This window comes from Priapulus caudatus, unplaced genomic scaffold (assembly GCF_000485595.1).
Source record: "Priapulus caudatus unplaced genomic scaffold, Priapulus_caudatus-5.0.1 Scaffold84, whole genome shotgun sequence".
NCBI lineage: Eukaryota > Metazoa > Priapulida > Priapulimorpha > Priapulimorphida > Priapulidae > Priapulus > Priapulus caudatus.
In genome coordinates, this window is record NW_014577145.1 from 204,021 (window position 1) to 218,942 (window position 14,922).

Sequence of the window (14,922 nt, forward strand, 5' to 3'; positions counted from 1 at the left end):
TGTAAAACCTTGCTGGATACATCGCGCAAACCTTATTGCAAATAGTTCTTCGTTCGCTACTCTTGTGGTTAGCAAGGGTATCTGGCGACTTCGCATTTTTTTGGCGGTAATAGTCAAGAGGATAACTCGTTTCGTTCTTAACGTCACGGCTGCTTCCGTGATGGCGGCAATGACGTCAGCGCTCTGACCTCCACTGACCTCTGGGTGTGACGTCTTAAAGCTGACCTCGCGTTATGTGTGCTCGTGGCACTTCCGCAGAGACGGTCCGGTTCAGATTCGAATGACTGCAGTGAGGTCACAGCAATGGAGAGAGGGGGGCAGGCAACACACGGTGAGTATATCAGGAGTGAATAATAATAGATCTCTAATAATAAAAGATAAATATATTATTATTCACTTCTGATTATATCGCTATAGTGCTTATCATCTCTAGTGCTGCACACACAACCATGACCAATCATTCACAGTATTTTACGGATTTTATTCAACACGTGTACGACATATAAAAGAAGGAAATACAGCCGATGCTACAGGCTGTATCTACCATAGAATCAAATAACGCGACCCGAGACTGGCAACGAGAGAGCGCTACTACTAATCACTAACTGCCACCACCCAACCATACATGGTTAGATAATTATGCGACACCACAGCCCAGTATATTCTAATACGGTAAATAGAGAAAATAAATGCTCTTTAACAATGTACGAATACAGTCAGAGGTAAAACCAAAAATGTTTATGCAACGCGTTTCCTACTACAGTGCCGCGTTCGTACGTGATAATATATTTTGGTAAGGACGACATGGACGCCCTGATAATTGGAGAGGCAATCAATAATAAGACACCAGCTATGCTATAATGGGAAAGACCACTATAGATCACTTGTCTTCCCCTTCATAGTACAGCTGGGGCCTGACTATTGATTTCGTTGCGAAGAATTATTAGTGCGTCCGTGTCGTTCGTCCCTGTTACATATTTTGTTTGTGTTGTATATATATGTGTATATATATATATATAAAGAGCGAAAGGGAGAAGTTAGTGATGAAGAAGATAGTGGTCACTATGTAACAACCACCGATACTTATTGCCCGTAATACTAAAACTAAGCTGTAGGTGGAAGTTTCTGTCCGCATGCGCATACTCCATGTGCAATTTTTAATATCGTATATATCAGTCTAAAAACATAATCAACCCAAAAATCATCTGAGAATCATTCAATTCGAGAATCATTTGAATCTGTGATTATATATAATAGGCAATCAAAGCGCGTGATCAGTGTCCCTACTACAGCCAGCCCAACATGGACTGCATAATTAAGCTAGTTTCCAGTACCTATCGTTGAAAGGCTATTATTTACATTGCTGCTTACTCATTACCAGCCTAGCTTCACAAGTAGGATTCAACGATATAAATTTGCTTACTCGGCATTCCATTCCCTTATTTCTGACCATTTAAACAAGCCTAGGATCACTACTAGCCATATTATTATATATATTAAATTATATATATATTATTTATAGAAATTTACGAGTTATGAATTCTGATGACTTAAAAATTTTCAAAATTCATCTAGTACTGTTGTGTTCAGTCATTGCAGCACTACAGAATTTTCACATTCCACATGTCCCTCCCGGCGTAATAAGTACCGGTGGTTGTTATATCGTATACCCACCGAAGACACGCAATACGTTCACTCTATGCGTCTGAGCCACTGATCTCTACTATACTAAGTAGTATAGTAGAGTAGTTAGTATAGTAGAGATCAGTGATCTGAGCGTCTTCCCCAACATTCAAGCGATGCACGGTGATGACTCACGCAAGCTTACATCTCATAATTATGATCTCATTTGCGTTCGACTATCTATGACTCACGTTCCAGTAAGTGGCGTCACCTCTCGGTTAAAATCGTACTCTTCAGTCAGTTAAATAATTCTGATCTAATTCGCCCCCGTACAGCTGAATCACAGCCGTCACAACTCTCATTGCGGTCGGTGTTGCACAGTGTTCACATGCACTATGAAGAGTTTATCTTTTCACGTTGCTAGGTTACATACTGCTGCTTAGGATTTCACAATTACATTTATTTTATCATTAGAGAAAGCAGTAATGTGTGTCCGTCATGTTTATGTCATGGTCTGAACCATTTATATGTGTATCCTCATAACCTCAAAACATCCTATATAGTATTTTTCAAACTCCAAGAGACTGTATCGAAGAAGCTGTACCGTAACAAGGTTATGAATAGATATATCAATACTGTGAATTGCTGTGAACAAGTTTTAGTTTTACAATTAACTAGAGAAGAAGAAAACGAATTCTAATGTAGAATGACAAAAATGATCAAAACACGTAAACGTGAATGAATCTTTCGCAGACGACGCATAGCGAAAGCAGTAATTATGCAGACACAGCTGGTCGAATACAACGAATTGGCTTCATCGAGCAAAAGGAAATACCAATTTTCACATGACCAGGATAAATCTGGTAAAATGTTGTTTCGCATTGTCACAGAAATGCATTTCTTTTAGCGCAACATATCTGCCGGTATTCTGCGCACCCTAAAGGTTGGATTAATATTATACTCCAAGACTGCGCTTTACATTGAATTATGTCCAGCTGCACTAGCATTATATTGAAACAGAATTTCATCGACTTTATTAAATTCAATAAACCCCTAACCAAAGGTAATTTCAATGATAATTGAATTATAATTTGTAGTAATAACTACCATAATAATGTTATGTATGTATAACCTATATAACCTGGTAAAACATGATAATTCATTTAAAGCTTAAATAAATCTCGTATAACTCATTTTCCGACTATCGTATCTCGTAATTAACGAACTAATATCGTAAAGTAATCAAGTTTTCTACATTAAAAACATATAACACATTTATAGTGTGGTTAACAAATAACTAACTATTACTAAAAATTAAAAAGTATTATTATATTTTATTATTACATTATTCATATTACTGAGATTCAAAAGTGTTGCTATATCTATGTGTTGCTATTCTATATCTATATGCTTGTCATATTTCACCCGTATTTTTCCGTATAAACAATCACACTCACATCTTCCGTGTGAACGCCTATATGTACTCATTGCATTTTGTTGATCTCGTAGTATTTATAGAAAGATCGCATTAGCCAATTGTGATTGGAAGATCAAAGCATACGAACACTACTGTTAGTAGCGCAGCAACGGATAAATGTAGTGCATGTAATTACCGCAGAAATATTGCAACTGCAATCCGACAAGCTAAGGCTTGTGTGGGGGATAACACCAACCAATACGACAAGCACGCTTTCGAAAGCGCGACGTAATCAATAATATAGTATAGGGCCAAGAAAATGCAATCTAGGGAGGACCGATGCTACTGGGGGACCGTGATGCGCTGTATATTCTCAACTGTGATGGCTATTATAAGCTTTTCGCATGCACACACATCTGCACGTGTTCGCGACTGCATAATTCATCCAATTAAACGCCCAATAATGAACGATTTTCAATCGAGCTTTTTGCTATCGTGCACTCCGGAACAGCGAGGTGAAGCGTACGGCCAGCCATTCAGGCTCCCGCATAGGCCACGCATCGCGCAGGTGTAGTAGCTACTGCTGCAACAGCACTCATATGCCTAGCGTGTATATATTCGCACAAAGCGTCACAATGACGACACCGCTGCTCACTGTCATCTCTTGTACGATGATGCACGCGCGAGTTCGGAGGCGGAGTGTCACGGAAAGCGCCGTGCAGCGATAAGCGTTGTCTGCACGATGATATGTGTTCGACATGAATTTGCGTATGATGGCCTGGCGAAGATCGGCTTATGCGGTGCATGTGGAATATGACTCTCTGTCAACGCCTTGTCTACATCGCTGTCGAATCCATCGATCTTGCCGGAACCATATTCCGACCCATTAGGGCGAGACGGGGACAGCTGGAAGGACGCCGTTGCTTATGCGAACGTAGATTTTTTTTCAGTGCGAACTCATGGTCAGGCGGTTCTAGATAAGTGGACATCGGCAGGGCTCTTGGCACACAACTGAACGGACGCGGGAAGTAATTAGTCCTGGGTAATTGCGAGCACGTCTGATAGATTATAGCAGTGACGGTCCCGGCGTTCGTTCCATCGCTGTGCAGCGGGGTGTAGGGTAGTGGGATCTGCATTTCTTCTTCGACCGTGTGGAGCGTACAGGCGGAGCGCGTGAGACGACAGCTAGCTGCCGACGTGTGTGTACAGATGCAGACGCCAGCATGACAACGGCGATTAATACGAGGCGAATTTCACCCGACGAGGGGAAATCCGTCAAGTATACGTTATGTTCCAAGGAGGACGACGGGGAGGAGGAGGAGGAAGGCGAGGGGGAGGAGGAGGAGGAGGAGAAAGCCGAACTTCTTAGCGACGATCAAGCGATGGACGGCGGCGTAGAGTGCGTTGAGGTGTTGGTCGTGGATGAGAAGAACGGTCAGCAGAAGTACGGCGCCGTCAGTAAAGAGTCCGATTCGCCGACATTCCGTGGCCACCCGGCGCCACCAGATACGCCTAACGGACCGAAGTCCGATAAGAATAGCAGCGGTGCCGCCGGTCAGGACGACAGGACGAAGCTCATCGGAGAGAGGCTGAGTTCGGCCGGATCGGTCGCGAAGACGGGAACGCCGTCGCCCGTGTTTACGCGAATGACGAGCACGAGACTCGACGGCGCTCGCCCGAAGCCACTGCCACGCCGCCAGAAGAGCATCGTCGACATTCTCACGCGAAAGCTGTCGATGACCGAGCGGCGGCCGCAGAGGTACTCCAAGGAGGAGGTGTCGTACGTCAACAAGGCGCACTTCCAGTCGGTCTCCGAGATCAGCCCGCAGAAGCGACAGCAGCGGCGCAAGGAGATACGGGAGAAGTTCGAGAAATGGGAGACGTCGACGTCCAGCTCCGAACGCCACTGGTGCAGTCGCTGGACGTTCGTGTTCGACCCCTCCGGGCGTCTCGCCTACTACTGGTCGAGCATCATGAGCATGGCCTTTCTGTATAACTTCTGGATTCTCGTTTACCGATTCGCATTTGACGAAATCACACACGATACACTAATAGTGTGGTTTTCCTTGGATTACCTCGCGGACCTCATCTATATTATTGACGTCGGTGTCGGCTTTAGGACGGGCTATCTCGAAGACGGCGTCCTGTCGACGGACCCAGTTAAACTTCGCAAGCACTACATGAATTGTACGCGATTCTATATCGACTGTTTGTGTCTGGTGCCGTTGGACTTTTTGTACTTGTCCATCGGCTTCTGCTCAATCTTGCGAGGATTTCGGCTCGTAAAGATCTACCGATTCTGGGGTTTCCTAGATCGCACTGAGCGTCACACCAACTATCCAAACGTCGTGCGCACGCTAAATCTCATCCACACCCTGCTGGCGATATTCCACTGGAACGCCTGCTTTTACTTCATAATCACGGCGAAGATTGGATCGGATTACGATTCCTGGTCGTATCGACGCGAGCCAGAGAACAAACTTCGCAATTACCTGCATTCGTTTTATTGGAGCACGCGGGCATTGACGATGATCGGCGATCTACCGCAGCCACGAACTAAGGCCCAGTACGTCTTCTGTGTCCTCGAGATCATATTCGGTCTATTTCTGTTCGCCACCGTTCTGGGGCACGTCAGCAACATTGTGACCAATGTTAGTGCTGCCAGGAAGGAGTTCCAAGGTGAGTGTTGCAACGTCGTGTGATTAGTTTCGTAGCAGTAGGATGTATATATACTTACCTGCCTATCTATCTGTCTATCTATTAGTCTATCCATCCATCCATTCATCCATCCATCCAATACTATCCTACATCCATCCAATATCCATCCATCATCAATCCATTCATCATCACCCATCCTCCACCATACCAGTCCATCATCCATCCATCCATCATTCTATTCATCTATCACATCCATCTATCTATTCATCTATTTATTCATCCATCCATTATCCATCCATCTACCTATCCATTTATTACTCCATCTATCCATCCATTTAATTCTTCATCCATCTATCCATCATACGATCTATCTATCTAACTCTTGTCTATTAGCTATTTATCAACCTGTTTTGTCTGCTCCGTCTTCAGTTCCGCGCCGCCCTCTAATCCTTCATTCCAGCCCGTCTGTCCGTCTCGTTCGTATCTGTCGTCCCGCTCGCGGCGCCGATCTATCCAATTTATCAGTTCCGTCCGTCGGTTGGTCATCGGTCTGCAAATCCGTAACTACCTGCTTTCCGCGCCTGCCTGCCCGCCTGTCGCATCCGCGCCCAAGCCCGAATCACCCGCCCCCTGTATCTTGACTCAGCGTACACCTCTACCCAGCCACCACTCCCCCGGGATCATCTAGCATTCATTCATTTCACTTGTCCATCCATCCTTCATCCATCCCTCGTCTACTTCCTCTCAGTTCTTTCTCGTTCATCCTTGTTATTCTCGCTTCTCTCTCTCTGCGGGGGTGCGGGTGCGTGGGCGGGGATCAGCTTTCTCTCTCTCTCTCTCTTGTCTCTCGTCTCTCTCTCATCTCTTGTCTGCCCTCCAATGGTCTCTATCCTCTCTCTCACGTTGTCTCTCCATCTCTCTCTAATCTCCTCTCTCCACTCTCTCTCTCTCTCTCTTTAGATATATAATATTACTATATTATATATTATATATATATACATATATAACTATTATGGATAATTCTATCTATTGATATATTTTAATCATTATTCTCCATTATTGTTCGTGTGAAATACCGCATATGTATTGTAGTTAGCCGTTATAAGGTTACCCGATTCTTGCGGAAAAGATCGTAATTATGTTTCTCCGATGCTGAATAATCAATGCACATCCACATATAGAGAGCGAAACTTGAAAGCACAAAGAGAGCGCGTCGAGAGACGACGCGCGGCAGACGGAATGACGAATTCAGGTTGATTTGTAATTAATAACAACAATTAACGTTGAAAATGAGCAAGAGTCATGTGCGAGAAGTATGATATCAATCAGACTTATAAAACGAAGGTTCTTTAATTTATTAATGTTCTTGATGATATTTCGTTTTGTAGATCATATCTTATGCGCACACGTTACGACCATATGTTCAATATCATGCGTGTAATTGCAGTATTTATATAAATCAAGAGCGATAAAAGCGCCTATCGTTTACTCTGCCTCTTGAATTAAATACATGTGTGTACGCCAAAATTGTAAGACACCAAACAAACGTATATGTATAATACGGTGCGGTTAATTGTGCGGAAATGGCATGGGCCTGCGTACGATGAGGGCCTTTGCTGTAGAATGAATCTGTCCATGGCCTATGTTTAGGCCCGCGTGTCGTGTAAAATGCAGTAGACCGTGCCAAACGCATGCGGACTATGTTAGTGGTACTGTCTGTTAATTCTGATTTAACACCTCAAATTGACCTTCGGCCACTAGCTAACCGCTCAAAAACTTATTGTATTATCATTTTGTATTAATCGTTATGACAATAAGTTGTATGTATACGTATTTTTTACGTTCTATATAACGTAAATATGGATATGATAGCGTGTTATTACAACGTTTTCTAATAACGTCTGTAAAAACGTTTTATATAACGTTATTTGTTATGCGGTCTGGCAACGTTCGAGATAGATTCATTTTTATTAATTATTCACATAACCGTCGTTATAACGTGGATTTATCTACTGAAAATTAATTTGTGTATGTGCGGCTGTGGCGGGGGTTGTTGATGGGGCTGACAGTTGAGTTAGTTATATCTTTGGTATATATAGGTGTGATAGTGTACAGTATATTATATAATAAGTATATATATATATTATATACTATATTACCGAACATACTAATACAAAGATCCGAGTGATGTTTACGCTGAGGGCTGGGAGCATATATACACTTAGGTGAAACGTATTTTACAACTAATAAGAAACTGCTGCCACAATACCGAGTGCAAATCAAGCCACAAGTTCCCGAAAAGTCAAAAATACGAAAAAGTGTAAAAAGGTTTTAAATCCAGAATTTAAAATTACAAACTTATCAATATATATAACAGAGTCTTTGATTTACAGTACGGGGGTGATAAGCGATATATATATATTATCCTCATATTCACATCAAAACATCAAGTCTGAGTTAAGAAATTTATATGAAATATATGCGGCTATCCTAGATTGCGGATATATCCCACATACAACTATAATACACGGGGGTTAATTTACTGAATACAACAACATGCACAGGTACACATTATTTTACCTTCCGCAAGGGGTGGCAGCCGAGCGTTGTTCATCATGCGTACGTTTTGGCAGGGACCAACCGCGCCAGAGAGGGCGAGATTGTGGGTTTCTTGTGTACAGCCTAACTGAAAATGTTATGACGGATTGTCATAAAAATTCGGAAGTAGGGTCAGAAATGGGCTAACTTAGAACTGATTAGATTTTGGTTGTGATCCGGATCCAATTAATTAATTAGTGAATTAATTAATAACATTTTCAGGATAGGTCAAAAATGGGCTAACTTAGAACTGATTAGATTTTGGTGGTGATCCAGATCCAATTAATTAATTCATAAAAATCTTTACAGTGACAGAATTGAGCTGCCTTGGCGAAGGTCTGTGCTCTCCGAGTGCTCTAGTTATATAATACTATACACATATACATATGAAATCACGAACCTTCCTATATAATACTTTCAGAAATGAATAAAAGCATAATTACAATCAAGCTAATAAGATGTTGCTAATAAAATAACGCCTTCATCCTGGGTAGGGGCAGTGATGCTTGGAACGCAATTAGGACTCTAAGCAACCAGGTGTCTAGGGCTATTAGGAGTCTCGATATTTCAATTAAATTTCAATTTTTTTTTAACAATTTTCAATTTCAAATGTTTTTTTTATCAGAAATTTAATTGGATTTGGCGTCAGCGTTATAAAAAATGATAACGACAGTCTGTCATTTAAAAAATCTTTGATTTCCGTCATTATGCTAATTTCCTGATTCATTCCATTTACATTTTATAGTACACTTGTAACAACGTAAAGTAAATAACGCACATGAGTTGTCTTGAACAAACTGTATGACACGACTATAAGAACATAACATGCGAATTGTCCATGTCGTGGATTAATGTTGGCCTAAAATAGTAACAAATTGACTGACCTTGGCCAAGATTGGCTAATAAGCCTTATTATAGCAACTACATTGAGCAATTCGGCATTATTTATGAATAGGTAATCTGTTGTGAGTGTTATCAAAACGATGCTAATGATACCCAGATTAATGGCTAATTCTGATTAAAGCGATCTTCCTCTGGGAGTAATTGCATACCGTATTCATTTTTCATATTTATTCACACAAATAACACGAGAACCACAGAACCAAATAAAATAGTGGTATATATATATATATACGTTTACTGATGTCACTATATGACGTTAGTACAGTGGTTCCCGCTTCATCGGATCGGGCTTCGGATAAATTCGCACGTCCTTGAAAATAAATTATTACGTACATTGTCATGGTTCCCGACCGGTCACGATAACGCCAGGACTACTGTGTGTATACACGCAATCTAAGCATAGAATAGCTGCAGTTCTGCGCACACCATTTTCTGTTGCAATCAGCGGTTAGGTAGCGCTGTATTGATCCCCGTCTATAAACGCAACGAAGCGTGTGCATAGGCAAGCATGCATCTATTACGCAATACAAAGATACCGATAAATATTCATGGAGATCGAATGGCCCCGTTTAATTCCAGCGAGTCAACATAGCCGACAGCTGTCAAGCAGACCATGTTAATTGAGCATTAAATATCACCGCGCGTGCATACGTTTCGTGAATCAATCACTCACATACGGGTTGCTAAAAGGATAATACACTGCGCATTTAAATGCTCAGTAATAGTAATAGTAAAGCTGGCAGCACACTTCACCATTTTCTTTGATCGTACAGGCAATTTTCGTGGTCACCACAAAAATGGCCAAGTGTGCGGGGGCCGGCAACGACCACTCACCACGGAAATTTAGTGGTGACCACGAGTTGCCGAGAATCAAACCGGTTTGATTTCTCACCACGAAAATTGCTCGTGGTGGCAACTTGTGGTAAAGTGTGCGCCAAGCCACCACGGCAATCGGCAACAAAATCACTCGCAGACCAATCAAAATTAGCGCTGCCGTCACATGATTTCAAAATGGGCCAAATACAAATATACAGATATACAAATATACAAATATACAAACATACAAAAATATAAATATACAAATATACAAACATACAAAAATATAAATATACAAATATAGGGCCCCTAGGCCTAAGTAACAGAAATGTTGAATATACAAATATACAAACATACAAAAATACAAATATACAAATATAGGGTCCCTAGGCCTAAGTAACAGAAATATTGATAACATTTTTATATTTCCTTTATTTGATAACTGTATATGAATGGGTTAAAGCTACAACATCTGGCAACAAAAATTGCCGACCACGAAAATTGCCTGTACGAGCAACGAAAATGGTGAAGTGTGCTGCATGCTTAAAGCTCGAAGTTCCTCGTACCGCAATTTCCGCACGCCGCGATTTGCAAACGCTACATGCATAGCATCAAAATGATAGCATCAAGAGCTAATAATACCTTAGCATTGGTATTTATTAGCTCTTGATAGTATCTCTATTGTGTCTTCCTAAATAGGATGTCGTGGCTGCCCACTATATGGTCGGTATTTAATCCATGATTCTGCGAGTGACTGACCGAGATTACAATCGTTACTAACCGTTATTGCGTTTAGAAATTATAACTACGATTATTACTCACGATTAACAACCAATTGAGGCACATGTGAATGCAATGAACATATTGTACATAAATAGGACGCTGGTTCGTTTGTGTTTTGTGCCATGCGCGATAATGACTTATCAATTATTGGTGGCAGCATTCATGCAGTAAAATCATCGTCTGCCAAATCTTGAGAGATGGGAATCTATCTCGGGATTCGTCAGTGTTCATCAAAATCCATTTTGCTTAAGGCGTAGCGTGCAACTTTTAATTTTAAATGCGATCAATTTTACATGCTTTAATGTGAACTTTTTCCGAAACAAAATAAGGTTATAGCGTTTATTCGATAGAAAATCTAAATCTCAAATGTGTGTACCTGCATATATAGGTTCAGATGTTAATATTCTGTGCTGCTGCGGTTTGATTCTAGAGTCTAGATACGCAGTCCCGTACCCAAGGGGGGCTCCAGGGGTTCCGGAACCCCCTCCCCACCATACCATAAAAAAGTCGAATCTAAAGGGACTGGAGTTCGATAGTTAGATAGTTGGGCTAGGTATATTTTACCCAGAAGAAAACTGTTAAAATGCACCAGAATGAACCATTTTAAAGCAAATTTTCACAATTTTTCCGGGGGGTCATTCTCCCGGACCCCCTAACATCGCTTCGCGCCTTTGGCGCTCGCAGTCACACGCACACCTCTGATTTGGTACCCCCTTTGACCAATCCTGGGTACAGGCCTTATACGGTATACTTAAGATCGCGTGTCGTGACAAAACGCATGAGGCCATAAAAATACATATTGTATCAAGAGTCCATAATAGAAGATTGTAGCGGGCGTGCGTGCTTTCGTATGTGCGTGCGTGCGTAGGCGTCGGTGTGTTCGAAAATTCTGAAAATTGTCGTCGTACCCTTCAGCCTCGCTACGCTTGGGTAATCCTCCATATATATATTACGTGACCAACTTAGGAGCTTTGATATTTTCACGATTTTGCATGCGTGTGTGTGTGTTGGTGTGCGTGTGCGTGCGCGCGCGCGCGCGCGTGTGTGTGTGTGTGTGTGCGTGCGTGCGTGCGTGCGTGCGCGCGCGTGCGTGAGTGAGTGAGTATGTGTGTGTGTGTCTTAAATATGTTGTCACAGCGAATTACACGCACCATGCCATAAAAATATAGGCTAAACCTAATGACAACACTGAAATCGTTCGAGGCACAAGAGGGTGGTTTACCCGCACTTCTGTCTTAAAGTTGTTTTTCTCCGAAATCTACAATGTATCTGCGCAAAGTAGTGTTCTATACAAGTTTTTTTTTGCATAGGATATATTGATCAAATAGGTTCAGCACAGAAGCTTTTTGTTCGAACTCCGATTTTGCCGATCGATCGATGTTTGCGTCGGCGCTTTCCACTTTTCTGTGCGGAATAGTGTTGACACAGCGTCTCCGCGTGTGACTCGACTTCTATACGTATAAATATGTGCGTCGTTAGGGCATGCAATATAACGCATAATTAAGCCGAAGCTCTGATAACCTTGTTAATCCCTTAAACGAAAGTATAGGTTTGAGTACGAGGTTATTATGTTCTCAATACTAGTTTATTATGAGGTTTATATTTAGCTGTTGTACGAAGTTACTATCCTAGGTTTGACTAGACTAGACATTGTCGCCTGCGCACGCTTAGTTAAATTTAGAATGAATGGTTATGACGTTTTGTTTACATTTTTCGAGCTACATTCATCACTTGCTCAACGTGGCGTTGTTGGAACATTTTTGTGGATATCAAGAACTCGTAGAGTGTCTGCGAAAAATGTTAACAGCTTTTCATCGGGAGAATGCAGTAATAAGGCTATTATACATATGTAATATAATATTACAGGCCATAAACAGTATCTTTTTTATTGTTTTATTAACAGAGCAATTCCATTGTATAATAATGCCCATAGTGCGGGCACCATTATAGACGCGAACATGAATACAGCAGTACATGAACACCTTTATATCCGATGCTTTGCTCTGTAAATTTTAAGTAATGTCCTGTATTGTAAGATGACATAGCAGCACGCATTCTCTTGATTGTGAGATTTCAGCTCGGCTGCCAACACTAAACCCCTAGAAATATTGTATACGTAGGATGAGCAATTTAGAAGAAGAGGAATGGTGTGTGTGTGGGGGGGGGGGAGTACAAGTCACTTATCAAATACTTGTAAATAGGCCACTGGTCTAATTGCTGATGAGATGTGTTTGGACATCGCGTTTGGCACAATTATGGTAAAATCGGATGAGGCACCAGCAAGCACGCCGCGAACCTTTAAACGAAATCATTGTATTTGTATCGTAAGTATACTTGATATAGTCATCGTATGTATCATAGAAATATATAGAGACACGTATATTACTTCTATGGTTTAGTTGCAACTTAACGAAAACTGCCTGCTGCGACGATATTTGTGCAGAAAATGTCGAACATGTTTCTGTAGGAAACGGTGTTTTCTGTGCATCGTCGGATACTTTGATGGATGAAGTCTACAGGCGTAATTCACTCGACTGTTTCGTTGACTTCGTTCCTCATGCAGTCGTGGGAATTTCGAAATATTTCCGTTGCACACCCCCCACACACACGCACGCACGACCCACTGCCCCACACGCAAACACGCAAACACGCAAACACGATATAGATTCGATATTCGTATGCGTTCCTGCGCGAGTTCGCGCGTGCGCGAATGGGTGCACGTATGTGCGTGATTTTGCTACATGGACCTAATTATGAAAGAAAATTATATATGATATGTTAGATATATACTTTATGATAGATTATTTTATAATTATTATCACACTCATAACATTGCAATTACGTGTGTTAGTAAGTAATTATGTATAAAGCCTCGTAAACATTGCTTGCTTCCCATGACTATATTATATCAACGTTTCCCTGCATACCTCGCTCCAACTCCGCCCGTAGCCTCAAACTGTAATAGAAAATGCATTAACAAAGCATTAATTGTACGACAACCAATTATTCTATGTAATTTTAAGTGTCGAAATACTTAACTGAGCCTCCAGGGATGACACGCGTATTTCTTGTGCGTGCGCAAAGATAAATCAATTTTATACCGCGGTATTTCTATAAGCTATACATCTAAACAGGCTGTGGTTGGAAACTGCCGCGCACGACAGCTTGACAAACACCGGTTTATGACAGGCCGGGTAGGATTAATTAAAGCCAACGATTGATGGCATAACATACATACGATACATGCCGCCGAAACGCAATAAAGCTTATAGTAAATCGCCAGATTAAAATTATCCAACGTAGAGCCATCGCGTTCATATTCGCGCTGTTGCGCTTGCCGTTTGGCAAATATTGTCCTCTGTGTGCACTCAGCACGATTGCATTGCTTGGATGTGGCTATGGACGTAAGTAAGCGCCGCATGTCTTGCTTTTGTATATGAGCTGTCTTGACAGACGACATTTTTAAACAACGAGAACGAGAAAAGGAAAGGAAAACTAGACATGTAGAAAGATCATGAAAGAATGTAAAGGATTTTAGAGAAACCATTAACAATCGGTATAACGCTACACAAATGATCATTTAGTTCAGCTACGGAAGTGGAACTATGGGTATACGGTATAAAAATATTGACGTACATATTAGAAAATACATCGTGACATATGGCAGCCTCTATTACGCAGGTAGTCATAATTAGGTTGCCGTGTTATTTTCCTTCCGAACAATTTCAGCCTGCCATAAACCAATTGACCAATTAACAACCGCAGATAAAGGGTATACAGGTAGCTAAAATTGCTTACATATAGTTAGTATAAAATCGTAGGGTAGCTAATCACTAGTGTTTACATTCACCTCGTAATCGCATTCAAAATCTTGTTTCGAGCTGCGAAATTGGAAATTTTCCTCAATCTTAAATTTAATTACAAGGCACGATTTGGAAATAATATAAACTCTAATTTCATGTAAATGTAAGTTTACTTTAAATTATATGATTAACTTTTAGTCAGTCTACATATTTATTTACATCTGCCATGCATCTATCTATCTATCTAGCTAGCTATCTATCTATCTATATATCTATCTATCTATCTATCTATCTATCTATCTATCTATCTATCTATCTATC

General features: G+C 41.2%; 1 protein-coding gene across 1 annotated transcript in view; it reads left to right on the forward strand.

Annotated features, from left to right (window-relative positions):
* The first annotated feature begins 4,422 nt into the window (after positions 1–4,422).
* Positions 4,423–14,922, forward strand: part of LOC106804708 (cyclic nucleotide-gated cation channel alpha-3-like) — a 101,000-nt gene continuing 90,500 nt past the window's right edge. The window contains 1 exon segment of the mRNA XM_014805998.1: positions 4,423–5,719. Coding sequence (XP_014661484.1) covers positions 4,423–5,719 — 1,297 coding nt within the window.